The sequence below is a fragment of the Cyprinus carpio genome, chromosome A1, assembly GCF_018340385.1.
Source record: "Cyprinus carpio isolate SPL01 chromosome A1, ASM1834038v1, whole genome shotgun sequence".
NCBI lineage: Eukaryota > Metazoa > Chordata > Actinopteri > Cypriniformes > Cyprinidae > Cyprinus > Cyprinus carpio.
In genome coordinates, this window is record NC_056572.1 from 7,145,609 (window position 1) to 7,173,457 (window position 27,849).

A 27,849-nucleotide genomic window follows, 5' to 3' on the forward strand; every position below is an offset into this window, starting at 1 on the left:
AAGTTTCCGATGGCAAGTCAAGACAGCAGAGAAGTTTCTCGCTCAGCACACTGGAGTGCATCGTTTTGTTAACTGTGTGGTTTATTATTTTGAGTCGTTTTTTGTTAAGAAAGCAGAGAAGTTTCTCGCTCACTGATCATTTGCTGCTCAGAAATGTTCACGCAATCAGGCGGCACGCATTGTAAGTTCCGCACTCCGGCGCGGTTAGTGCTCACACTTACTGATCTATATATAACTGAACCGCGATCTGGGCCATCTCCTCCAACCGGGAGTGGCATGGAGCGATCACACTACTCAAACGAACCGGGCTTCGGGGGTCAAATGCGCTGGGGCACGATTAAGATTACCTAGTGTGAATACACCCTTATTCTCCCACATCCCCATCTGGGACATTCTACATAAGCGCAAGTGTATTACCTAACGTCCAAGTGGTTGTCGCGCTTCAGGTGTTTTCTGGTTTAGGTCTCTGGTTAGTGCAGGTCTCTAAGGTGCCTGCTATGATGGAGGCTCTGGACTCTGAGCATAACTTGTTTTTCTATAACAAACTATAAAATATTTTCTATAAAAACATTAATGCCCTGGCAGTGGCAAATAGCTTTTAATATATTTAATTGAGGTCCATAATGATATATGTTGAGATTTACAAGAAATATTTTAACTGCCAATAGGAAAATAAAAAAAAAAAAAAAAAGCACCTTATTTGTTTTGGCAAAAATGCATCATAGAAAAATGTCAAAATATTTTTGCATATAAAAACAGCTGGTGACTCTGGTGAGAAAGCAAGATAATGTCTATATAGCAATGACAAATGTGTGTTTTCGTAATCTCTCCCATACCAACAGCAGAACTGTTAACGTCAGAGCTTCTCGATACTCTGGTCTTTCATAATTTAGCCCCGTGGCCCATTTGATACCGGGTTTCGGTACCCATCCCTACCCTCAAGCCATCCTAGGTGTATGTGACTTTCTTCTTTCAAACGAATCCAATCGGAGTTGTATGAAAAAATGTCCTGGCTCTTCCAAGCTTTATAATGGCAGTGAATGGGGGTCGAGATTTTGAAGGCCAAAAAAGTGCATCCATTCATCATAAAAGAACTTACGTCTTATGTCATCCAGTGGAATGCCACTCTCTAGTGAATGCATGTACAATAGTTAGCAGAAGCTAGAGATTATGGTTTATAAAGTTTTAAATATTGATATTTTTCTTACACAAATGCATTTCTTTTTTTCAAAAGGCCTTTATTAACGCCCCAGAGCTGTGTGGAGCACGTTTTATGATGAATGGATGCACTTTTCTAGGCTTCACAATCTCAACCCCATTCACTGCCATTCAGGGTTGCCAGGTTTTCACAACAAAACCCGCGCAATTGCTGCTCAAAACTAGCCAAAAAACTTGCCCAATCACGTTTCGAGTGGGGTCCCCCGATAAAAATTGCATTCCGGGGGATAAAATACAAATTTTTTTGGTGGGATTCCCCTGGTAAAACTCGCATTTTAGGGGCTAAATATCACGCTATTGGGGTCGCTTCAACCCGCGGACATGAAAAACAACCCACGGCAACAGTGTTAAAGTAGCCCAATTCCGCAGGAAAACCACGGACTTGGCAACACTGCTGCCATTATAAAGCTTGCCATTATAGAGCCAGAACATTTTTATTATAACACAGATTGTATTCGTATGAAAGAAGAAGGTCATATACACCTAGGATGGCTTGAGGGTGAGTAAGTTATGGGGTAATTTTCATTCTTGGGTGAGCTATCCCTTTAATATTTTTTATGGAAACCATTGTACATTTTTCAGGATTCTTTGATGTTCAAAAAAAAAAAAACTTTAGTTACTTTTGCTCAATTTAATGCATCCTTGCTGAATAAAAGTATTGATTTAATTATTGTGCCAACTGTGCCATAAATGAGCAGTCCATGCTTACAGCACATGTTTATTTATTTGTCAGACTCACCCTTTTTTCTTTGAGTTACTGTTTTCTTGTCTTCTTTCTGAAGTTGTCTTCCCTGTTGTGCAGGAAGCTGCAATCGGAGTACGATCGTCTTAAGAAGGCACATGACCACAAGGGTCTGTCACCGTTGCCCTCACCCCCACAGATGCTGCCGGTCTCTCCCCAGAGTCCACGCGACGCTGAACTGATCGCCGAGGCCAAACTACTGCGGCAGCACAAGGGACGTTTGGAAGCAAGAATGCAAATCCTGGAGGATCACAACAAACAGCTGGAATCACAGCTCAAACGCCTTAGACAGTTACTTGAGCAGGTGGGTGGCGCATATCCTTAAGATTTTATTAATGTTTATACTTCTCTGCAAGTGAAACTCAAACAGTTTTTGGAATTGATGGTAAAGGAACTCAAGCAGTCAGCTTCTGTCTAAACTTTGCTATGAGTAAATGTCTTCAGATTGCTCACTGACACTTTACAAGGCATATTTCAAATCCTAGCTGTGGAATGTAACGCTGTTCATGTGCTTCCTTTTGATTGTCAACAGAAGAAATGAAATGCCCAGAGCATTGATATATTTTAATGTCAGTTTTTGGCTTTTAATGTTTGTCATATTTGTAGTTATATAAATAATTAACTTTTTTGGGAAAGTCAAATTTATCAATATTTTTCAGTATATTAAGAATATTTATAGTAGATATTTCTCTTGACTCATTGCAATGCATTCTTGTACTTCTTTATCTATGATCTGTGATGGACACAACTAATGTTTCGTTAAAATTCAGCCAAAATGAGACGTCTTAAAAGACGAGGTTATCAGCTCACTAGTTTTTAGTGTGCAGTTTTCAGAAGTCTAACAAATGAGTTAGTTTTATCAGTTTAACAATTTATTATTGTTAAAGGAAATATTTGTGCTAAATTTCGATGCTGTCAGGATGAATATAGAAATTGTTTTGTATAAGAGCTGGGATTTGCATCTAATTGTGCGTTTTGTACAGTTGCAAGTTCCAGGAATTTGTGCAATCTTTTGACACAATCTTCCTGAAATGTTCCATCTATTTAAAGATGTGTTATTTTCTGCAAATGTGTGGATTGAAGACTTTGTTTTAAAATTATAATTAATCATCAAAGATTAGTTTAAAATTATACATTTGTCATTTTTTCTTTCTTTTGAGTTTTGAAATTGCAGTAAATAGAACCTTTTTTTTACAAAGATGTTTAAACCAAAGACTATTGCCTGGAATATTATTAGTTCATGTCGTTTTGTTTGAATGCAGACATCTCTGTTAACTGTCCTTGGCATTCACTGTTCTGTATAATAACTACTACTCAGAATTATTTCAGTTTAGTCCACAGCACTGTGAAAGCCAAAATGATATTGACTGTGTTAAGAATAAGAATACAGCCATGCATCTTTATGGACTCCTTCATATCAAAATGTTATGCTCTAATCATTCAAGCTTTTGTTTTGTTCTATTGTTCAGTCAGTTCATTTGGGTTTCTGATCAGACATGGTTTTTGAGTATTTTTTTTTTAAAGCATTGTTTAGTCTTGGTGTGGTAAGATCTATAGTGCATTAATGCAGGGGTTTTCAACCTGTGGGGCGCCGGCACCTGTCAAGGGGGGCATGAGCATCAGTTAATTTAGACATTCCCTTGAGGATTTATGAATATGAGTTAGCAAATATTTAGCCATCCACTAGGGGGCAATCTGACTCCCACTGCTAGTTGACAGGTAGAGCAGAGTTGGCTCGAGTATCAGTTATTGACAGTGTAAGATGATTTATGGTTAGCCGTTTTGGAAATCCAACGATGGATTGACATGTTATCTCAGAAACACGCTCAGCCATAACATTGAATCAGGTAAACTGGTTATATATTTATGTTTCAGCATAATTACGCACGCTATACCAGGGTCGGTTCTAAACCCTTTTAGGTGGGTTTCAACCCCCCGTCTGTCACATTAGCCCCCAAAAATAACATTGAGTCAGGCAGTGCTGCTTCCTCAAGAAAGTTTTTCATTCGCACGTGTTTTAAGTCTTGTCAGTTTAAACACTAAAGTCATTTTAAGCCCTAGACATCTCAATGTGGTACTCACGTGCTGAGATAAAACATTTCTTATGGCGTTATTTCACTGACAAATGTCTAGAGCACATTATTGTAGCGTGAAAGCACGTTAATACCATGCGCTAGCGCAAATCTCTCAGCGGATTTTCTTTGCTCTTGCACAAAACCGGACGCGCGAGGCATGGAAATGGCAAAAACTGTATACAAAACTAAATACAAAAAAAAAATTAGAGATCTAGTAAAACAAAGTAGCTACAATAACCGGTTTATATTAAAACAAAAATACAACAATAAAAAAATTAAGGGAAAGGAGGTGAAGGAATTTGTTTTGATTTTTTTTTTTTATAATTTTTTAATGTTAATATTTGTAAGTTTTTAATTTGTTTGATTAAGTTGTTGATATATTTGGCTATTTGTGGCAGATGGGCTTTGAGCGTGCACAGGACACAGTTTGAGTGAGAGGAGAGACACGTTTTAAGTGCGAGTTTGTGCGAGAGCAAAGAAAATCCGCGCTTGCACGTAGAGATTCGCGCTCGCGCATTGTATTAATGTGCTTTCGCGCTACAATAATGCGCTCTCGACATTTGTCAGTGAAATAACGCCATAATTTCTATGCACGCCGCGCCCGCACACGCGTGTAAGGTGCACAAACAGATAGCCTTAGCCTTCTCAGACAGGCAGGTGAATACCAATGGTTGTCTTGACAAATATCCTTGTAAGCGCAGTCGGTTGTTTTGGGTGAACGTAAACAGTAAAGAAAATATCAAGTTTACATGTAACGGATCCATGCATTTCTCATCTAAATAATATTAATGAAAAAGAGCAAAAGAAAAATTGTTAGCTGCTTTAATAGCTTTAATGGTTATTTGCATTTATGGTAATGTTAATACAGTAATTAGGTGTGAATATGGGGAGGGGGTGGTTTGAGGGGGCGCGAGTGAAATTAGACAGACTTGGGGGTGGCGCATGCCCTAAAAGTTTGAAAACCCCTGCATTAATGTACACTGTTTTTCTTTTCTTTAGGTGACAATTTTTTTTTCTGTCCTAATTGGCAACATAGCACAAACATTATAGGTTGTAACTGAATATTTCAAGCTGATTGAATATTTTCCTACCATACTTTGCCACACAACAGGAATTATTGATCCTGTCCTTATTAAAGCTGAGTAGGAATGCCAGATCTTTTTGGTGGCTAAAAGAACATTTTGAAGGACCTGTCATTCTTTCTCAAGCAACTCATTTCTCTCTGTAATTTGTTTGTGGAGTTTGTTTGATGTCAGCTTCTTCAGCGGTCTCCTTCCGCTTGAATAGAGGGGAAATCAGATATTCCATCTGCATTGTGTCTTGATGAATCAAGCGTAATGTCTTGATGCATACTTCTTAAAAAAAAAAAAAAAAACATTAGTGGACTGGAGGTCTCTGCCAAATGGATTTATGTCACATTTGTTCTCGAAGAAATGGCTTCATGTGTTCTCTGTGGACTGTTTGAACTAAAATCTCACTAGACTCCAGCTCCTTCCATTGGCTGACTTTTGCTTGAAGAACCAGACTCAATGAACGTGCAAATAAATGATCGCTCAGTTTGATCAGAGCCAATGGATTATTGGCTTCACTTCTGTTTTTTTTTTTTTTTTTTAATCCAAATAGAATTTTCATTACATTTAAAATCAAGCCTTTGCCTTCTAGTGTATGTTCTTGTTTTAGTAGCATCGATTACTTTTTTTTTTCTCTGTTATATGCTAATAAACATGTTCTTCTGTATAACATATGCTCGTGTGTTTCGCTTGACCAATATCTCAGGAGACAAAAGAAATGACCAGAACCATCATTCTTTTTCCAAGAGGGCTGTCAGGTCTTGTGTTCTGAATTGTTAATGGTTAATGGAAGGTTTAAACACATTCATTAAAGCACTTGTGCAGTGACAAACCATTTAATCATTAAAGCAAATAATTTTTAAGATTCTGGAAGTATCTAAAATTGTAATTAATTGTAGGTAAGTATTACATTTAAGATACATGAGTAATTCATATAGCCAAGATGTTTATATATATATATATATATATATATATATATATATATATATATATATATATATATATATATATATATATTAAAGAAATCGAAATACTTTTATTCATCAAGGATGCATTAAATTTATCAAAAATGTAGTGTGGACTTACATTGGTAGGAAAAAAAATCTACTCAAATAAATGCTGATCTTTTGAACTTTGTTCATCAAAAAACTTGAAAAAAATCTGAAAAATACATTAAAATAGACAGAGTTATTCTAAATTGTAATAATATTTCAGAATATTATTGTTTTTACTGTATTTTTATCAAATAAATGCAGCCTTGGTGAACATAAAAACTTACAAACATTTTAAACAGTAGGCTAATTATTTATAGTACTTGAAATAAATATAATAATATTAATGGATGTATATGACATGCACATTATAAGGTTACATTATAGAAGTCCTTATTTAAACCTGACTACCGCTCTGAATATTGATGTGTAGGAAAATGAATGTACAACTTGCCGAAGGGTTTTGGGACGTCTGGGTAATTTTATTTTTATATTTAAGCAGCGTCACATCAGCTATTTTGTGTGTATTTTTGTGTTGGCTTGACTCTTGTTTTTAAAACCTGAATGATGCAAAAACAGCAGTGCTGAGAGCTCTTGCTCTTGCTCTTGTTTTATACTGCAGTTGTTAATGTTTCGAAAGAGTCCTTGTTGCAAAAATTCTGTTATCTGTCAATAAATTAGAGGTTTAAAAATAAATAGGCAGTAAAAGAATGTGAAGTCTTAGATTGAAAATATATAAATGGATGTTTTCAAATGAATCTGGAAATACAGAAGTACAACCCAGTGCTGATGTTTGCGTCCAGTCCCGTGCCTAATCTATATGGTTCCTTTCTGCCTGTGTCCTAGCCACAGACTGAGTCCAAGGTGAATGGCACTGCCCTGTCCTCCCCCTCCACTGCCTCTCCGAGATCTGACACCAGCCTGGCCTCACTGCGTGTGGCCGCAAGCCAAACCACAGAGACGATGGGTAAATGTCCCTAACAACTTCAGTTTAACCAGATTAAACCCAACTCTTCAGCGTTGATTATTCATAAAATTAAGCAGGCTAATCAGTAATAATAATAATCAGTAGTAGTTTCCATCCTTAGCAAAATACGGAAACATATGGAAGCCCGTTTCCAACATAGAATGAAAAAATAAAAAAGTTAATTGTGCCTTTTATCTCACAATTCTGAGTTTCTGAGTGAGATAAAAGAGTCGGTTACCTTTTTTAATTTTTTATTCCTTAACAGATGTGAGCCTTCATAGAAATAGACAGTTGTGTAAAGCATTTATTCAAATAATAGGCAACACATTGTCTTCCATTTTGGTGTTTTTTGAATTTTTCTGTGTACAAGTAAAAGATAGTCATGAATGCAATCCCGGACCACTGTTAAAATGTATTAATACATTTCTTAATCTGACTAGTTAACTCACATTCCTTACAATTATTATGTGTGATAACTGTACTTGTGAAGCTTTCATTATACAGTATGACTTGGCTTGAAGCCCAGGCTGGTTTCAGCAAAAGATTTTCAGAACGGATAAAAAGAGGCAATGTTCTTATCTGTGCCAAACAAAAAGGAACACAGGGAGCTTTTATTTTATTATATATATATGGATACAAAAAGAAATACTTTTTGCCCTGAACTTCTAGCCAACATTTTATTTGTTGTCTTCACTTTTGAAGAAGAGTCACAGTCCAACAAAATGGGGTGTACTTCAGTATTTGAAGAACAAACTCCAATCATTTTGTAAGTGCAGTTTGACGTTTATGATATTTATTAAACATTATTTTAAAAAATAAATAAATAGCACATAGATGACTCGGAAATGTCTTTTATTGAAAAACCCATTTTGCACTCTTTTATCATCTTTTCATATGTATTTCTGGAACTGGAATTTTATAGATGCACTTGTCATTAGTGCTGTTTTTCAGTATAAATTTTACATAATGAATAAGATTGATTATCTGAACTTAGTTGACATGAACTAAGTGTCATCAGTGTTCTGCAGTGTGATGTGATTACTAATACATCTAATACTATTTCACACAACATTTTCTAATTTTTGTTTGATTAGTATACATACCATTTTAATAATTTTTATGCTGTATGGAACATTTTCTACTTTTCAAAATGTATTCATCACACCACAGGACCATTTAAACAGACTGCATTTTTTTTTTTTTTTTTTTTTTTTTTTTTTTTATTTATCAAAATGACCTCAGTTGGACTGCTGATATTATTGTTGCTTTATTTATTACTGACAATACGTAAAGGGTCTTTCTTTTATATTTTTGTAGATTTCTTGACAAAAACTCAGGAAAACTTTTGTAGATGGTTTACAAGTGGCCAGAGTTGTGCTTGAATGTTAAATGAACTTTTATTGAAATAAACTTGACTGCTTAAATGCTTATTTCTTCTCGTTTCATATACAGCTGGCTCCAAAAGTCTGAAACTTTTAAAATGACAAAAAAAAAATCTATCTTAAAATGCATCATTCTGGATTTCATTGTTTAGTCAAATTGTTCAAATGGTTTTTGAATTTATATTGAATATGTTGTAATAAATGTCGAATGGAAACATGAAATCTCATGGGTGGAAAGACAGTTTCCGGGGTTTTTAAGGTCAGTTCTCAGTTGTAATTGGGTGACTGCTGTGTGTTTCAGGTGATGATGAGCTGTCCAGTCCCTCCCAGGATGCAAGCACTGGATTAGAGGACGTCATCGAGCAGCTCAACAGTTCCTTCCCCCACAGCCAAGGTGAGAATCCAGCTCCACCGTCTGATACAAACACTTCTGTTAATCAAGCAAACTGATGCAGATAGTCTCAAACTGGCCAAGAATTATGAACCCTCAGAAGTGGAAGTCATCATATTTGGGTAAACTTCTATAGCGGTGATCAGAAGCTACAATGAAAATATTTTTGCGTTCTCATTCACTTCAATGGCAAAATAAACAATTCACAATTGTGTTTCTATGACTTTCTAAAACACAAAAAAATCTAGAGAAATTGATTACTTTGGTCAGAAGAGAGAAAAATGCCAAATTTGGCTAATTTTGGATTTCTCTTTGAGCAATATGAAGAAAATATGAGTTTGCGGTGAACACAACCTGTACATTTCTCTGACCCACTGCTTTTCTACTCTTTGCATGATTAAATCGCTAAATGACCGTTTCTTATGTTTCTACTTCTTGTTGGAAATAGATGGAGGACTTTTTTTCAAATATAATAATACATGAAAATATGATTTTTAAATGACAGAACGAGTCTTCAACTGTAAATAAGCAAAACCTAAAGCAAAGAAATGAACATTGATGTTCTATTTCAAGCTGTTTTTCTTTTTAACAGTAACTCTTAACAGGATATGTGTTATGAAAAGCACAGAATTACAAATGCATAAGACAAAACACCTTACTGTTTATGCAGTTAAAGCATTAAAAACTAGGACTATATAAATACCAGTTATTTATGAATCTCCAAGCTGTCCTGTTGCATTCATTATGCTGGCAGTACAGATCCTGTTAAGATTCAGTCTAACTGCCTTTCCCTACTCCCAACTTTACTTATTTTTCTTATTTCCTGTTTTCCTCTGTCTAAGGAGGTGGACGTCTAAACCCATGAGAGGTTAGTATTGTTACTAACCCTTTCCTCTTTTCCATCCTTACTTATCCAGTTTTACACTATGATTTAAAGAAGTCTCTTGCTCACCAAGCCTGCATTTATTTGGTCAAAAATGGAGTAAAAACAGTAATATTGTGAAATATTACAATTTAAAAGAACTTTTACAGCAAAGCTTTATTTTCAGCATCATTACTCCAGTCTTCAGCGTCTCATGATCAGAAATCATTCTAATATGCCGATTTGATGCTCAATTAATATTTCTTATTATCAGTGTTGAAAACTAGTCAGCCTAATTAAGTTGACCCCACAATAATCACACATTTATATATTCTGTTCTTATTATCAAATTAAAACATGCACATTAGCTTAACTGACTGAATACCAGTGAAGTTGTTCATATAAAAATCGGTGTGAGATTGCAACAGTTTAATATTGTGCATGTAAACACCCACCCTCAAAACTATCTTGTCTTTCAGAAACTCTGTTCCTTTATATAGATATGTTTAGCAGCATTTGCATAGTGCATTTAGTGTTAGATTGCATGTGCAAGCACTGACATCAGATTTTGTTTTTCCATCTCCCGCAGGTCCTAATGTGGGAAGTCTTTTCCACATGGTTGATAACATTGGACATGCCATGGAGTCGTTGGTTAATGTAATAACTGAGGAGCAGGATTTAGACTGAAGATGTCTTCTCCTAGTTGCATGCTTTTGTAGTGTCAACTACTGGACAGGATATGTTTACAATGGAAATATAAATAAAAATCTATTTTTCTGAAGGATCACGGTTCCACATTGTAGAATTGATCTTTAGTAATTTCATTAGTTTCTTACAGCGAGTCTAGAATTGTTTATTAATAATAATAATAAAAAAAAAGGTTTTTAAACTTCTATGCAATTGTACAAAAATACGACAACAGGTGTGTGATAACATGTAACATTGCGTGCCATGTCTTTGTACAGAGTGGAGCACATTTAAAAAAAAGTGTTTTATCTAAATGGGTGACTCAGTATATGCAGGGGTGCTTTATCAACGAATTTTGTTTGTAACAAAATAACAAATGCATATTAAAAGGCAAGCCCGTTATGCCTGTGCGTGTTTGTGTGCGATAGAGTGTGTGTTTGAAACATGTCTGTGTGTAAACTGTCCCATTCAACTACTGCGGACAACGTGAAAAGAAAACACACTTTTGTCATGTTTTTTTTTATTTATTTATATATATATATATATATATATATATATATATATATATATATATATATATATATATATATATATATATATATACACAAGACATCCGAATTAAGGTTATATACTGTCTACCTCACAGAAATTCCCTTTCTTCATGCTCTGTCAATGCTTAATGAAGCAATAAGTATCATGGTCATAATATTTATATTTTAATTACAAGTCTCGTGCTAGAGATATTTTTATGGAATCTTGTTGAATGTAAACTCAAAATTCAGAGAAAAAAAACAATTGCAAAATGTAAACTCAGAATTGCGAGTTTATATCTTGCAAATCTCAGTTTGTATCTTGCAATCCTGAGAAAGAAAGTCTGAATTGTGATGGGTCAACACAGAATTGTGAGAAAAGTCTGAATTCTGAGTTCATATCTAGCATTTCCAACTTTATTTTTCTTCTCAGAATTGTGAGAAAGAAGGTTTGAATTGTGAGATGGATATGTTTGAAATGAGCTTCCCTACATTTTAGCCCATGTTTCAGAATGAAAATGTATTTAGTGCTTAAATCGAATGGTGTTAGTTGTATTTCCATAAGTGAAAAAAACAAGAGAAAAGTACATCCAACCCATTTCACAGAATTGGGATTAAGCATTAAGTTTAAAACTAAGGAGATCACAATGACAACAATGCTAATGATTAACCTCTAATAATCATTATCAGTTTGCAGTTAGGCATACTGGAATAAATCGTAAATGAAAGGTCATGCATACTCCTTGTTCTAATAATACAATGTGTAACTTCAAATGTTCATCTGAGGTTATTTGTTTGTCATCTAAATATGCTAGTGAACAATAGCATGGTATACAGAAATAATGAGATGAGACATTATTTTCTTTGCTTTTTTATTTATAAGTTTGTTTTTTTGTTGTTTGGTTGAGTTTTTTTTTTTTTTATTACTTTATGCTTTGTGTGAATAAATATATAGAAATAAATGATAATTATATATTGTATGCACAACCGTTCTAATTACAAAACATTTTTGCACCTTGGAGATGAGCATGTCCAGTGTACTGCATATTTATTTCTGAGATTTGCTATTTGATTCTAACTCTTGTTCTGAAATCATACATATTATTTGTAATTGCAAAAAGGAATATTTTACCAGACAATGAAATGTAATTGTGATTTTCTTAACTTGCCGCTGCATTAGTTGATAAAAATGGAAACACATTGTGGCCAATGTTTGTCTTTTTTATGATGAATTTGCTTTGTCACGGTGCAGGTAAATGATTACATTTTGATTACAGGAGGATTTAAATGTATGATGATTAAAAGGAAGTCAAGCTACCGTGGCACTTTAAAATGAACATGGTTTAGTGGAAATATGTAATTCATGAAATAGGTAAAAGTAAAAAATAAATGCTATTTACATATGTTTTTTGAAGAAAAAAATCTTACATTAAATTATAAACCATTTAATATTACAGTCTGAATTTATAACAGATTTTTTTTTTTTTTTTTTTTTATTTATCAGTCGAACAATGTATGTATGTGACAAAGTACTGAGGAAATAATTTTATGAATAATTTTATTTTAATTCAATTTGCATGTATTTGTATAGCGCTTTTCACAATACTGTTTCAAAGCAGCTTTACAGAAAATGAATGTTTCTACATTACGTTTTCAGCAATGTTCAAAAAGTTTTATTAATTCAGTTGCTCTTTTTACCCTGTTTTTTTAACATGGGTTTCTATAGAGGCCAGAACAAGACAGCATACAAACGGAAGTTAGTAACCATCATGGCAACACTTATCGGTTAGGCTACTCAAGGAAAAGATGGATAATTGAGAAACAATGTACATAATGTATAAAGGCAATTTATGTAGTAGTATTATAACTAGTGCGGTATAAAGTCAGTTTTAGGTTTGATATTCACCGGACATCCGCTTTCGTATCTACACTATTTATAAAAGCAAAACAGGATGGAACTCAACCTTTTACTAAAGTTTCTAATACAAACACAATGTGTGTCACGTGACCTGCTTGCCTGTCCTCTTCCCTAACCTTGAATAGCCTATACACACATCTCCAAGATGTCGTTTAGAGAGCGCTTCTTCAAGAAAGCAACTCATAAATAGGCTAACTTTAAAAAGTCAGTTTTGTCAATTTCGCAATGTCAGTAAATCACCCGCAGAAATGTCCACTCATCTTTTTTGGAATTGCACTCTCACGCTAATTTGCCCTGTTTAGTAAACCTGGCCCCAAATGTCTATTAAACATCTGTCAGGAAACGTCTCATAAATGCATTGCTGGTCAGCAAACGTCAGGTGGTCACGGGGAATAGGTGACGTGCGTATGGCAGTATAAAAGTGAAAGTAAAAGCAGAAAAAGAGAAATCAAAACAATAGGCTACATACCGGCATATAACAGGGGTTTTATGATTGGATTTTCTTGACTTAGTGAGAATTCTAGCAGCTGCATTTTGAACTGCATAAATGCTTCACACTTCTGTAATTGAATGGTGAGAAGTAACACAGTAACCCTCTGGGGTAGTGTTGAGCCTGTTTATTTCCAAACCACAGTAGAGTTTCCCTGTTTTCCCCCTGGTAGTCATGAATTTTACTTTCCAAGAATAAATCTCTATATATAAACGCAATAGAAATTATTGGTTTAAAAAAATAATAATAATAAATAAATAAAAAATTACATGGAAAAAAAAATGTTTGTCAATCTGCATGTAAATTAGCATATCAATTATATCAATGGCAACATTTGACAAAAAAAAAAAGCAAACGCACAAAAATAAATACTGTTTTACTAATTCTCAGCATTTTTATCCTTCATGACCTTCATCTGTTGTGACAAGGTTTTTTTTTTTTTTTTTAATAACCCCATCTCAAAGAGGAAGCTGTTGAGTCATATTGCTCCTGTTCCTCTTGAGCACATGACAAACACAGACTGAAGTTTAAAAGATCCCTGCCACTGCTTGCTCCATCAGTGATGTTGTCAGTCATGTTTGTGAAACTCAGTCTGCTGGCTCTCATATTCTTTGTGACAAAGGATATTCACCCCAACTATGCTGGTGAGTATTGCCTGCTTATTTATGATTATGATTTTTTTTTTCCCTTTATTATTTAAATTTGACCATTACAAAATTACTCTTTGAAATGTATGAATTTCTATATATATATATATTTCTATATATATATATATATATATATATATATAGAACAAAGTACACTTTTCAAGCAAAATATAAAGTACATATGTTTTATATGGTAAAACAAAAAACAGATGTGGTGTTCCAATTTATTCAAACCCTGGTTGTCAAAGGTCATTGGAATATAAACATTTTTGTTAATGTGATGAACTACACCTGTGGTTCGTCTGCTATAGGACGCCTGTATGAATTTCAGAGGAATTGGCTTCACACATCCACTAAACACCAATCTAATACCAAATGATTAAAAGTAACTTTTAAAGTTAATTCTGTGCATAGCATCATTTGTTTGCGGATGCCATTTCTTCAGAAATGTTATTTAGTTCAGTGGGTTTCAAACTGGGTCACGACCCACTGGTGGGTAGCAGAGAGGAAACAAAGATGTTGCACAGAGTGTAAATATGTTGCACAAAGATACATGCTTTTACTTAAAGATACATGTATTTACGACTGTCAAAGATCATATCAGTATTTCTTGTGAACCTATTGAATATGAAAAGGGAAAAGTTCCCCTCACGACTGTTTGTAAGATATAAATCCATCCATCATTAAAGCATTTAAACCATTGCTTATCCAAAATATGAGTCCATAATAACACCTGTTGTCTTCTTTTTCACTGGAGAAAGCAATATTGCAGATAGTGGACCTATTTTTAGCCAGAAGCAGTGATTTGAAGTTAAAAACATGTTAATGATGGATTTGTTTTTGATGTTTTTATCAGCTGTTTGGACTCTTGTAATACTTTATATACTTTATAATAATCCAAATACTTTATGGAGTACTTTATATTTTACATAATTCTTTATAAAACAACATTATCAGATGATAAATGCTGTATAATGTATAACTGATATTGGTCATACTGTTTTACTTTAGAAGCAAAAGTGGCTGCACCCCAGAATGTGAAGGTGACCTCCGTCAATATGGCTGCAGTTGTTGAATGGACATCTCCACACAATCCCACGAGTAATGTGACATACACGGCAAGATACATGTAAATACACTCAAAATACATCTTAAATACTCCAATATAGAAGAAAAAAAATCTAGCAACAAATGCATGCATGCCATTATGAAATAAACCCATCATAACTAACTAAAAGGCATTGAACTATTGTTCTGCTGGAATCTGATGCTTCTGAGCTTTTGCAGAAGTTGAAAAGAATAGGCCTATTCTACTTGCATGAATAACATATTTGCCTTACATGCTTATATAAATATTGTGTCTGTTGTGTTTGTCATCCTGTCCTTGCAGCCTGAGAAAAAACGACTCTTCCCTCTGTGTGAACACCAAAGAGCTGAAATGTGATGTAGGAAGACTGCCATTTGTATTCGGGACTTACATTTTCCAAGTGCGGGCAGAGGATCAAGGGCTGTTTTCTGAATGGGTTAATACAGCCGAGTTTTCACCATATAAGCACTGTAAGTGAGAATCAGCTCTAAGTTTGCACAATAGAATCTGTTGTGTTGTTAAGTCAATATAATGTTCATAAATAATAATTATATGAACTACTTTGCTCCCCTGTAGCTATCATAGGACCTCCTACTGTGCATCTTGTCATCCAAAATAATAACTTGGAGGTGCACGTCCAAGCTCCAGTGCTGAAAGTGGGCAAAATTGCAGACGTTTTTTCAAAAGTGTCTTACATCATCAGATATTGGACCGAAGGTTTCAAAGAGGAGGTATAAAACTGCATGCATTCTTCCGTAAAAGTGGAATTTTTCCGGTTCCATTTTTCACAAGCTTTGACTCCTCAGACATCTTTGTTTTACAATTCTGTTCATGTGCATGTTAAGATATATAAAAAAATATATAATATTATTATATAATATATAAAAAGCAAATTTTAAATAAAATAAAGTGAAGGTTAAAAAAAATAAAATCAGTTAGTTGCCAAAACATTTGTCATTTTCATTTAGTTTAACTTGATGTACTAAAACTAAAACTGAAATAAGAATGATGGCATGAATCATGGCAGATTTATAAATAGACAATTTTAGGTATTTATTTTCTTTATTATGATTATCACCACTGCATATAATGAACAGAAAATAATTTATTTCAAGTTATTTTTTCCCCCCACATATAAAATATAAAAAAAAAACCTAGTGTGGAACCACAAGCAAACAAACAAAAATAATGATAATAATCTTCAATAATCATAAGATGAACTTTGTCCCTGTAGGCAACGGAGAAGAGGGTTGCCGAAACCAAAGACGATTATGTTAAACTGAGTATTAAAGGACTACATTCCTGGAGCAGATATTGTGCTCAGGCTATGGTGGTTCCCAAAGGATACAGAAACGTCAATCAGTTCAGTAATGCCGTATGTGTGACTAACACACCTGGTAAGTGTGTCTTCACCTGTGACTCAAAGTATTTCAATCAATTTAGCAACAATCATACAATCATCTATTCAATAAGATTAAAATAGATTAAGTGTAAAGGAGTTAATAGTATGGTATACATTCTAAAACCATATAAAAGTGTAGATAATGTTATGCAATGACAGTGTAATTTCGATTAACAAATTATGCCTTCATTCAAATGTATTGGATCAAATTTACAAAATATGCATTCATTCAGGAGAGCAGATTCAAGAAGCAACATTTTTTTTTATTTTATCAATAATTCAAGTGACTCAAAAGAATCGTTTCCTTCTGAGAAGCTACAAGGAGAATTCCAAGGTCCCAATCTCTCTCTCTGTGTGTGTGTTTTCATTAGTGCTCAACATCTGTGTGATTGCTGCTGCCATCCTTATTTCTCTGGCAATCCTTGTCGCCTGGCTGATCTATAAAGTGTACAGATTCCTGTACCCGAAAACCAAACTACCAGAACTTCTCAAGGTATATATCTCATGTGATTCCACTACGCATTATATATGTGTAACATACACAACTTTTCTTCTTCTTATTATTATTTTTGTATCAGATGGAATTTGATATTTTGAATTAGCTTTCATTTGATATTTTCAGTATTCATTTTGATTTGTTTCAGTAGGATTGTTTTTAAATTTAGTTTTTAGTGCTTTTGTCATTTTTATTAATGTTTTAAAATGTTTTTAAAAAACATTTCTGCATCTCTGCATGTTTTAGTTTTAGAAAATTTTGTATTTCAACAAAAACATATTTCAGCTACAGTGTAAAAAAATATGCTATAAATAAAGCTAGGTTTATTAAAGCACATTTGACATGAAAACTGCATGTTTTAGTCATTGAAACTTTTTTTTTTTATTTTTTTTTGATTTTTTTTTGGATTTATTTGCGTGATTTTTTTTTGCAGTTTTTTTTTAAATTTAAAGTCATTAAAAAGAAAGATCGTTGAAGTACATTTTACAAGAAAATAGCATTTCAGGTTTTCTACTTCAGAATTTCACTTTTAATTCAGTGTGTTATTTGATATTTCTTTGTGATTGTTTGTAAAATGTAATTGTTTCTAGGCAACCTTTATAATTTTCATTTAAGGTGTATTTCAGCTTTATTTCAGTTACTGAAAAAAATAATTGCTTTAGTTAACAATATCAACATTGTTTACAAACCATATATTTAACATATATTTCTTTCTAGAATCTATTCGTACCATCATTTTGGAATGCTGAGGCAACCCAACATTCTGCACACCAGAAAGAACAGCATGATAAAATCAGTGCCATATCTGAGCACCATCTATATGAAGAGCTCAGCGAGAAAAGCACAGTCTCCGAGGACAAGGACTCTGGGTTGCCGTCTGTTCTCGGCCCAATTCAAGAGGTGGAAGAGGACTACAAACTCCTAGTGCACATGAATCCTGCACCTACTTTTTACCCTAACCATCTCTACCCGTTATGCATGAAAAACTCCTTATTTACTCATTTAAACAAACCCTGCTTCGAAGGCTCCACTAGCACTCAGCCTTGTTACTACAACATAGCTGGCGCAAGCTCTGAGCTGAGCCACGCTGACTGTGTTTGCTGAAGTCATCAACAAGCTGAGATGAACTTATTTACTTAAGAATGATCTTGACTGCCGCAAGTATATAATTTATAAATATGTTATGTATATATGTAACTATGCAGTGGTGCAATGGCTGTCTGTTGTATATAATTTCTTGCACTGTTTACTCTTTCTTAAAAACTGATATCATTGTATGCCTATGAATCGTTGTATTGTTGTCGTAAAAAAGTGAAATATATCATAATGAATAAAATTGAATTGATTTTCTCTTCCCTGTTGGTCCGGTTAATTTAATTATAACATAGTTGTATCATATTGTTAGCACTTAACTTCAGTCATGCTTATGTCATGTAATTGTTACCTTGACATTTTTGATAATTTTAATAAATTTCAGTTAGGTCTATAAAATATGTAGGCTATCCCTTTTTATGGTTTCATGAAAAACAAATACTTTTATTTGGGATCAACTTTAAAGATTGATTGATTTAAATATATATTAAAAAGTACAAAACCTCTACCTGCTTTCAAAGATATACTTTAAAAAGTGTATATATTCTTTTAATTGTACGGATATTTCCTATTATTTTGGTTTTGGAACTCAAACGGCAAAGAGGTTAATTATTAAATAAATGTATTAATTTAGGTCTATACAAAATATTTAGCATTTTTTATGTATTTATTTTTTGGGGTTAAAAAATGGGTCAGTTTCTTCAATTTATTTTATTATTAATGCATATATAGAAGGTTAAAAAAGTGAAACGATCTAATTATAAGAAAATAACTTTCAACAGTTCAACAAATAATTAGTTGGACCTCTTTGCTCTTTGTACTCAGCGTCTTTGTTGTCATGGCGACTGGATTGTTGACGTGACTTCAATGTGGAGTCGACAGGTGCGTCCTTTGTTTCGAGTGCGTTTTAAAAATGCAAATATCAAATAAAAGAACACCTAAACCAAGGTATTTCAAATAAAACTCTTCGTTTAATGATGACTTTGCGTGGTTTACAGTATTATCAACCTCTGACTTCCGGTACGTTTTTGTAAAAAACAAACCGTTCATGGAAATTTCCCCCGTTATTTGTTCTAATATGAATATAAATTCCATGTATAAATATGTTAAAGCTGTTCCATGCGTTAAAGCTGTAAAGCTTAGTAGGAGAGATGGGAATTTTATTGATATTACACATACATAAAACTATAAAATGGTAAATAACGTAACGTACTAGTGGATTTGAGGAGTAATAAAATAACACGGACATTTTTCCAATTAAACAGGACTTTATGTTAAAATGTTAATGCATATTCTATATTCCATGTAGTCTCTCAGTTCATATGAACACATTAAAACTCCATTTATAATACAAGAATTTGAAAAATGTTGTTTACAAGAGTACAAAACAACGTGTTGAATGTCACACCGAAGGATACATACTGCTTGAATGGCATGTCAACTATCCGCTCACAGGTGTGGATTATTTTTTATGATCAAGAATCTCTGTAAAGTCCAGCTGGTATGGAGGTGGTTCATTCTCCCCCTGAGACTTTCTCCAGGAGTGTAAAGAAAAAAACCCTGCTGCCTCTCAGCCAGCTACTGGAGGACACCAGAAAGAGTGGAAATGTCCCCATCACCTTCTGGAAACTAGTGAGACCACTTTTTCTAATGTTTGTTTCTTAAACATTATGCCTGTAGCTGTCTAACAGGCCACTAACATTACTTGTATCTTATGATGTAATTTCACATTGATGTATAATTGTGTCTTTGTATGTTTATTTTTCAGGGGTGTTTGCCAAACTGAAGAGTAACAGTGTAGTTCAGGCTGAACCATTAGAACTGCATTTCAGCGGCTTTGAAGTAGGAAAGGATTACAGGAAGATTCTGGTTGGTTTTTCACTTCTTGTTAAAAAGAAGAATTCATTTTTTTGTCTGAAAATTTTTGTGGAATGCTTACATGGCTCATGTAATGGTCATACAGTGTGACTTATCGTTTGTGTCATTGATCTAAAACAAAAAGATTCATTGATTTAAAAAGTTTTCACTGGAGAAATGTGCAAATTTCCACTGATAGTACTCTGTGGTCAGAGGTAAACATTTCATGTTGTTACTGAAAGAAACATGGCAGAGAGAATATGGGAGGAAGTATGATGTAATGTTAAAAGCTGTTGTTGTTTTTTCCCAAGAAACTTGTCAATGTATCCTTGGAGGTGCTCAGTGTCCACATTTTACCCCCTTTGACAAAGCATTTCCAAATTAAGTACACCAAAAAGGTAACCATTAACCTATTATTTTTCTAATATTCCAGAATATTTTATTATCTGAACTCAAACAGCAAAGAGCTGAATTGAACAAAAAATGTTTGGGCTGTATTTCATTATTATAATTATTATTATTTTTTTATAAATACATGTTTTTTTATAAAGAAAATAAAGCTAATTTTAGGACTATTAAGATGGTAGTCCTGTTTTAAATGCAGTGCCGACTGGTTCCGGGTCTTGCTTACACCGTAACAGTGAACTTCCAGCCAGATGAGTGGCATTACTTTTCTGATAACATCAGGATTCATTGGAAGGTGAGAACATGTTTTCATCTGATGTTTGCACATGCAAATTCTGACAGGACTTAGGACAGCTGTGATGTGTCTGTGTTTGTGTTGTTTTTAGGGAGAGGAGAACTTACTTGTTCCTGTTCATGCATATCCTATTATCAACGATCTTCACATCCCATCTCACATTACTCTTCCCCCAGTGCCACTTGGGCAGAGGTATACAATGATTATCATAATTCACAAATAACATTTAAAATAACTGTATGTTACATTTTTGTTATAAAACTATCTATGATGTATGTTTGTATATGTACACTACTGTTCAAATGTTTGGGGTCAGTAAGTTTTCCCTCTGTTAATTTACTTTCTTTTGCTTTTATAGTGCCAGTCATGTGATTCCACTTAGCTGCAGTTATCCAATAGATTTTGAGTTCCAAGTGCACTGCCTTCAGATCCATAAAGCTTTCACTGTCAAACCACTGTCGGGTAACCAGATTCTTTCACATTTGACATGTCTGCTGTTAGAGAGCAATGAGTTATATTATCAGTTATATACTAGTACAGTAGACTTTATGCACTGTTCTTATGTTATCCATATGTCAATCAGGGATTATTCCGGCAAATGGAAAGACATTTGTGACATTTACACCTCTGCGATACGGTACAGCTGATATCACACTGCAGCTGGTCATCTCTCAGTTCAACTCTAAACCTGTCATCTTCACAGTGACGGGTTCCTCATCTCCATACCTGCTGCCCAGGTAATACACAGAAAAAGTGAGAGGGGACATCGGATGCAAGTTTTCACAAGTATGATTCTTTAGGGTCTTCATGAAATGTCTGTAACATACTTTGGTTAAAATTCCTCAATGGTTGTGTAAAACACACTTTTTAGCTCTGTTCACAGAGACCCTTTGCAATGCATGTTGCTTTAAAAAATAATGAGCTACTGTTCACCCAACCCCTCTCTTCCGTGTTGACACAAGACGTGTGAATTGCTGCCTTGGACTCCGTATACTGTATATATTGGAGGTGACTTTATTCAGATAGCTAGCTATCTATGTAGAAACCGGCTGCAGATTGAAACAGCTCACTGGATGAGACCTTTTCAGACTCAGACAGCCCATAACAAACTGACTGCATGTTTTCTTTTCAGCTTTTCTGAGCTGGCAGACACTCCAGAAACCTAACTAAAAGCAAAAAAAAAGCTAAAAAAAAAAAAAAAAAGTGCAAAATTTCATCCATTGTCCCCTTTAAAGATTGCAGTGTGATAACAGTGCCAAATGCAATATGTTCAGAACACTCATAGCACTTTAGCAACCACATAGCAACATCCTTAATGATCAGATGTTTTTTGCACACACATTAATGGCATTTGTGTTTTCTGTGCCTCAGTAAACCTGAAGGAAATGGCGAAGATGATGATAATTTGGTTGAAGAGCAGAAGACTTCTGATGGAAAATCTCCAGCTGTTACTTCCCATTATAAGCTTAAAACGACTCCCTCCTGGGAGAAGGTATTCTGAAACTTGTCAATTTTGAAAAGATCAGCTTCAGTCACCGTGTATTTCAGTGCTGGTTTGGTGCTACTCTTGCTGGAGGACAAGCCAAGTCATGCTGTTCACCAGCAAAAATATTGGTCTTTCAAGCTGAGCAAGACAACCAGAATCCAAAACAGAAAACAAGGTCATGCTGGTTTTTTCAACAGGGTCTGAAAATTTTTAAGCTGTACAGATGCAGGAATTTGAATTAGCTTAGGTCAGTTTCATTTTGGCCCATTAAAAGCGGTCAGCAGAGAGGTTTGTCTGAGACTGAATTACAAATTTAATTGTATTGTTTGCACTGAGCTTACTGAATTGAATTTGAATTGACTGCATACCTTGTAAGCCATCAAATGTGGGAAACACATACACAGAATTCATAAGCCTGACTCATAAGCCTGCAAAGCTTTTAGCTGTGTTATTGTTTAAAGTATTCAATTTCTATATTACAAGTCTATTAGATTAAAAATATATAATGAAATGATCAATGTTGGTAATACTACTAACACTACTTCTACCAATTAAAATGAATGTTTGTACATAGAAAAATTAAAGCCTTGATTCTGGTTGAAATTATCATGCAACAATCATATAGTGATTTGTCATGTATACGATCATATTTTTCTGTTTTTGCTCTTATAGGGTAGCAAGAAGAAAAGCCTTGATTCTGGTTGAATTTATCATGTAATGATGGACTTGTTAAAATGCTTCTCCAGCCACAAGACAAAATGAGTTACAAGGACCTCCGGGAGGGTAAGAACACCATTTCTCATCCAGAGGGCCTTTGAGGTGCATGTTAAGAACTAAAACCCAGGAAATGAAAGTTTGGTAAAGGCTACAGTATCTGTGTGCTGGAATGCTGATGTTTCCACCAGAATTTTTCAACTGGAATTGGTCACCCAGAGCGATGTTTTTGCCCCTTAAAGACGAAGAGTTATGGTGGTCCACCAGCATCAGACTTGCACTTTAAAGCAAAAACTTTCTCGGACCAGCATGGAAATTGCTGCTGATCTAATCTGGTCCTTTCAGCAGAGTGGAGCTTAGAGAATAATAAATAGCGCTCCATTTAATAGTCTCCCAATTACATTCCCCTTTTGCAAGTTACCCGACCTGAAAAAGGCCATTCACAATGGAGCTTTTCTGGACTTCTAAAGCCATTCTTTAGCTCGTTTGTACGACTTTATTTTGTGCTGCCCTCATCAGTGTCATCACTAATTCTAGTAAAATCTGATGACAGCAGTAGATATTAAAAAATAAATAAATCTTTCTTACCCGACTCTCAGCAACATGTCTTATCCAATGTGGTGTGTATGATGTTAAATATGTTATATATACTGAACAACAAAAACCTTGAATTATAGTCTGACTGTTATGCCCCAAACACTGAAATCCAATTTTAATGATTTAATCAGATTTTAAACCATACATGTACAGATTTGGATTGGATTTGTAAAACAACATAAAACTAATCAAATATGAATCGATGTGACCACAAATTACATTTATTTAATGCAAGATACCTTTGTGTTGTATTTATTGAAGCCATGTCCTATACCAAGGTTGCAGACCAGACAAGAGAGATGAAAGAAGCTGCATTTTTAAAGAAGGTCCAACAAAAGGAGAAAACCAATCATATCTGCTGGTGTGTTGCTCCATGTGATTATATAACATATATACTGTAACAGATAAATATTCTGAGTTTGCAAACAATATTATATGGTGAACTAGACAACCCTTGATAGTGTGTTTTATCCTTAGGCAAGTTGATCTGGGTGATGACCCATGTTCAACAGAACAGAAACTTACAATTTTAAAGGAGCAAGACAAGGCACTTGCTGCATACAAAGTAAGCTAGTGTATTGGTTTGATTCATATTGAACATTTTGTGTCACTTTCCACTGAATGCTCATGCATTTTATGTGCGTTTCAGCTAAAATACAGTGGTGAGTCAGTGTCCTTTTCAAGATCTTCAACTAAACTTTCCTCACGGCGAATTTTGCGACATGTTGGACAGGTTTGTGAAAGTGTCAGGCTGAAATAGCGTCTTTCTTATTGACATCTGTTGATCTTGAAAATCATGTTTCTAGCCTGTATTTTTAACATAGTTTGTGTCCCAATTTGCATACTTATATTGCAAATACGTACTTCACTGATGGTGGGAAAATACATAGTTTTGAGTAGGTATGTTAAGCTCATATCATGAAATTGCATCTTGATACTGCAGTATATTTTGCATGTACGTATTAGCGTCTAGCTCAAGTCATTATCTTAAAATTCATATCTTTTAAGACTTATTCAATAGTTCTGTGTTATAGCTCCCAGAATGCACTGCTGTTTTCAGCAACTATGGTACTGGCCAGCTGGAGGTCAGACAGAGAGCGCTCAGACTCTTCCAGCAGGCTGCTCGAAAGGTAACATAATTCATAACTCAGCCTTTGCCTTTTTAATGTAATTTAATTTGAATGTCGTTAAACTATGATTTATTATATTACTGTATTGCTTGTTTACAACTTGCTGTGCTGATTACCAGTGCTTGTAAATGAATGCTTGACTGTACTAATAAGTATAATAATGTTACATTGTGTTTTGTTTAATTGAGGTTGTTCTTCAATGTCGTATGAACAACAGACTGGTGTCACTAAGAGAGCTTGTTCACAAAACCAGGAGTCTGCAGGGAGACAAAGAATCAGGTGAGTCTGGAATTTATTAAAGAAACTAATACTTGTTTTGATTAAAAGTGACAGTAATGATGTTTACAAAAATTACTTCAACATTTCAAATAAATGCTGTTCTTTTGAAGTTTCAGTTGATCAGAGAATCCTAACAAAATCTTCTGAAAAATCATGGCTTCCACAAAAAATACTTTCAACAATTTTTAATGATAATAAATGTTTCTTGAGCAAATCAGCATATTATAATGATTTCTAAAGGATCATGTGACACTAAAGACCGGAGTAATGATGCTGAAAATTTAGCTTTGACGTCACAGGAATAAATTCCATTTTAAAAGATATAGAAAGCCTTGGTGAGCCTAAGAAACGTCAAGAACATTAAAAAAAAACAACATAAAAAATAAAAAAATTACCTACACCAGACTTTTCAGCAGTAGTGTATATTGCTATTACATTGTTATAGTTTTAACTAGCCATATCATCTAAATGCATGTTTTTTAGATTTTCTTTTGTTTTGTTGTAGATGAGAATGAGAAGCCATGTCTTTTTAAGCTGACACCAGAGAAACTTCTGCCCTTCACCTTTAATACATTTATACCTGAAGACAAACCTGATGAACCCGTGAGAGACTGCTCATGGTTATTGTGCAAAGCTTGTGTATACAACTTTAATGTTTTTAGTTACTGTAAATATTATCTAAATCTTTTATAGAGGTTCATTCTCTGTGAACATTGCCAAAAAGTTTCAGTTCAACATTTGAGATATGTAATAACAGTGCATATTTTGTGAGATTGAGGATGAAGTTTTGTTGTGGTTTTCAGGCTGTGAATGCATTGGGCCATGTTCCTGTGAGAATGCCTGAAGCGGATATGAAACTCACGATTCCATTATTCAGTCTAAAGGTACGGGAAGCAAGTGTTTTTTCCCACTCCATTACCTTCTAAAAGGGAATTTTTTTGTCTTAGAATTTTTCCTAAAATTCCTGAATTACTGTAAGCAGCAGCCTTCGGCTTGGAATAGCAAATGTGGTTTTGTCTTAATTTGCGGAAAATACGTGAAAGATGCTCTTACATGTTTGTATTGTTGAGTGACAAGCCACAAAGAAAAAACAGGAAATGCCACATGAAAGCCATCCAAAACAGTGCTGAGCATAGTGTAGTAGTATTGTTTTAATAATATTTAAAAAGCATAGTTCACCCAAAAATGAAAATTGTCATTTACTCACCCTCATGTTGCTCCAAACCTATATGACTGTGTTTCTTCTGTTGAACACAAAAGATGATATTTTGAAGAATGTGGGTAACCAAACAGTTTTAGATACAATTGAAATCATTGTATAGACAAAAACGAACAAACAAAAGCTGAGACGTTTCTCAAAATATCTTTTATTTATTCATTTATTAATGTTTTAGCCAGTTGTGAAATATTAATTAGAATGGGAATTGCACATCTTTTCTGAAGATCCCCAGCATTACAGACTGATGGGTTATCAGCCATTATCTGTTTGTGATGCAGCAGCAACATGTATTCCTCCTGACCTGTGTAGGACATTACGCACCGGAGCACAGGTAAACATGTTTATGGGTAACCTTTTTTTGTCTGAATTCAAAGGTTGCATTAAAAATGGTCTGCCAGCAAATCCAATTATTGTGTTTTTACAGGATGAGCTGTTGCCTGTGGTGACATGTACAGCTGTAGATCTCAGTGAAGATGAGGAAGATAAGAAACAGGAGGAAGATGATGGATCAGATCAAGATTTATGTCCCACACTTAGTTTCAGTGCTCCTGAAGCACTCCTCAGATCACCCAACGCCCACCCTCTCCGGATCTTTGTATGTTTTTTTTTCTTCACCTATCATGATCTGCTTAGAACGCCATGCCCATACTATGAACAAAGCAGGGTTATTGTCATTAAATAAAATTTAAAATAAAACAAATAAAAATTGTTACTTGAAAAACTGTAAATAATCTCTAATGTAAATTTTATATATATAAGTTTAATTCAGACATTTTAAAGACATGCTTGAACATGGCTCAGTCTTTGTATGAATTAAAGTTATCTTTTTTATCTTAATATAGAATCCTGCGCCACATGTTTATGCCTTCAAACCAGCTCCGCTTTACCTGGAGTCTGACCTGGACTTTCATTTGTGTCCACTGCCACGATACACTGTCACCAAAGGCAATACCATAGGTGTGCATGTCCCTCCAACTCAGAAGAAATTTCTAGATAGAAAGGTTGGTTAAGAATTTGTACAAAAATAACATTTTGCACATCACAGTTTAAAACAATTTCCCAAAGAACATTGTGTCTAGAAGTGTGATTTTAAGTTTTATATCATAGCTGGAACTATGTTGTGTTACTGTCTGAAACAATCAGAATCCAGGAATGGAATTATTTGTTTTATAATATTCCATTAATGTTATTAAGATGTTTTTTTTTTAAACATTTACTTAAAAATATCAAATGCAGGATATAATCAAAGGGATTATGGCCTGGAAGAAGTTTCCCTCTGTTTTCTTTATGTGTTTTTGAGAAATTTATATTATATTTAGATTATGTGAAGCGTGTTTGTAAGCACTGTACACACGCGTGTGCACACACTGCTTTACACATTACCTTTCATGCAGTAAGTCCAACTCTTGCAAAACTTTTATCTGTCTAGGTCTGACCCCTTCAGTATCATCCTGATGCCTGTGGAGGCTCCTCCGGCTCTTCAGGATCTCCCCAACAGCATCAGAGACATGATTCAATCTGGAGTGTAAATATAGATTAGCCACCAGCTTCAATAAACCCTCCATTGTTAATTGTTTGTGACAGCATTTACAGATTCATGGTGGTTTGATTTCTCTGGCAGGTCTGAGTGCTCAGTTCTCCATCTCACACCTGAGATGGTTGAGGCAGAGTTCGGCCTGTCGGAGAGATCTTCAGCTACATCTATTAAAGAGGATGGAGATGAAGACAACGGGTTAGTATAAAGGATTATCAAATGATTGAATGAATAGAAATGAATAGAAATGTAAATTTAATTTGTCTACAAGCTCAGAACTCCAGT

General features: G+C 34.4%; 3 protein-coding genes across 11 annotated transcripts in view; all 3 read left to right on the forward strand.

Moving 5' to 3' along the window:
* The window catches only part of LOC109100245 (dystrophin-like), a 100,378-nt gene extending 89,816 nt beyond the window's left edge, over positions 1 to 10,562 (forward strand). For 3 of the 9 annotated variants that reach the window (XM_042730632.1, XM_042730323.1, XM_042730566.1), the window contains 4 exons: positions 2,021 to 2,264; positions 6,944 to 7,064; positions 8,748 to 8,840; positions 10,289 to 10,562. In XM_042730632.1, coding sequence (XP_042586566.1) covers positions 2,021 to 2,264; positions 6,944 to 7,064; positions 8,748 to 8,840; positions 10,289 to 10,386 — 556 coding nt within the window. In that variant the 3' untranslated portion in view covers positions 10,387 to 10,562. Of the gene's footprint in view, positions 1 to 2,020; positions 2,265 to 6,943; positions 7,065 to 8,747; positions 8,841 to 9,679; positions 9,706 to 10,288 lie in introns of all 9 variants that reach the window. The other 6 variants (XM_042730415.1, XM_042730446.1, XM_042730386.1 and 3 more) reach the window with 5 other exon arrangements.
* A 1,911-nt stretch (positions 10,563 to 12,473) lies between these two features.
* On the forward strand, positions 12,474 to 18,306 carry LOC109086090 (interleukin-10 receptor subunit beta-like). The gene is made up of 7 exons (XM_042730723.1): positions 12,474 to 13,968; positions 14,983 to 15,100; positions 15,362 to 15,528; positions 15,635 to 15,789; positions 16,293 to 16,455; positions 16,832 to 16,953; positions 17,674 to 18,306. Exons 1-7 carry the CDS (start codon positions 13,887 to 13,889, stop codon positions 18,058 to 18,060), a joined length of 1,194 nt encoding a protein of 397 aa, XP_042586657.1. The 5' UTR covers positions 12,474 to 13,886; the 3' UTR covers positions 18,061 to 18,306.
* Positions 18,307 to 19,340: 1,034 nt separating this feature from the next.
* On the forward strand, positions 19,341 to 27,329 carry LOC109086096 (cilia- and flagella-associated protein 221-like). Its single transcript, XM_042766272.1, is given in 22 exon segments — positions 19,341 to 19,660; positions 19,663 to 19,680; positions 19,817 to 19,917; positions 20,217 to 20,303; positions 20,510 to 20,605; positions 20,697 to 20,797; positions 20,964 to 21,067; positions 21,189 to 21,342; positions 21,977 to 22,097; positions 22,764 to 22,773; positions 22,776 to 22,874; positions 23,664 to 23,763; positions 23,880 to 23,967; positions 24,052 to 24,135; positions 24,437 to 24,532; positions 24,721 to 24,811; positions 25,317 to 25,414; positions 25,615 to 25,708; positions 26,255 to 26,361; positions 26,455 to 26,625; positions 26,873 to 27,031; positions 27,267 to 27,329. Coding segments are annotated over 22 exon segments (2,151 nt in total). The 5' UTR covers positions 19,341 to 19,551.
* Positions 27,330 to 27,849: the final 520 nt, after the last annotated feature.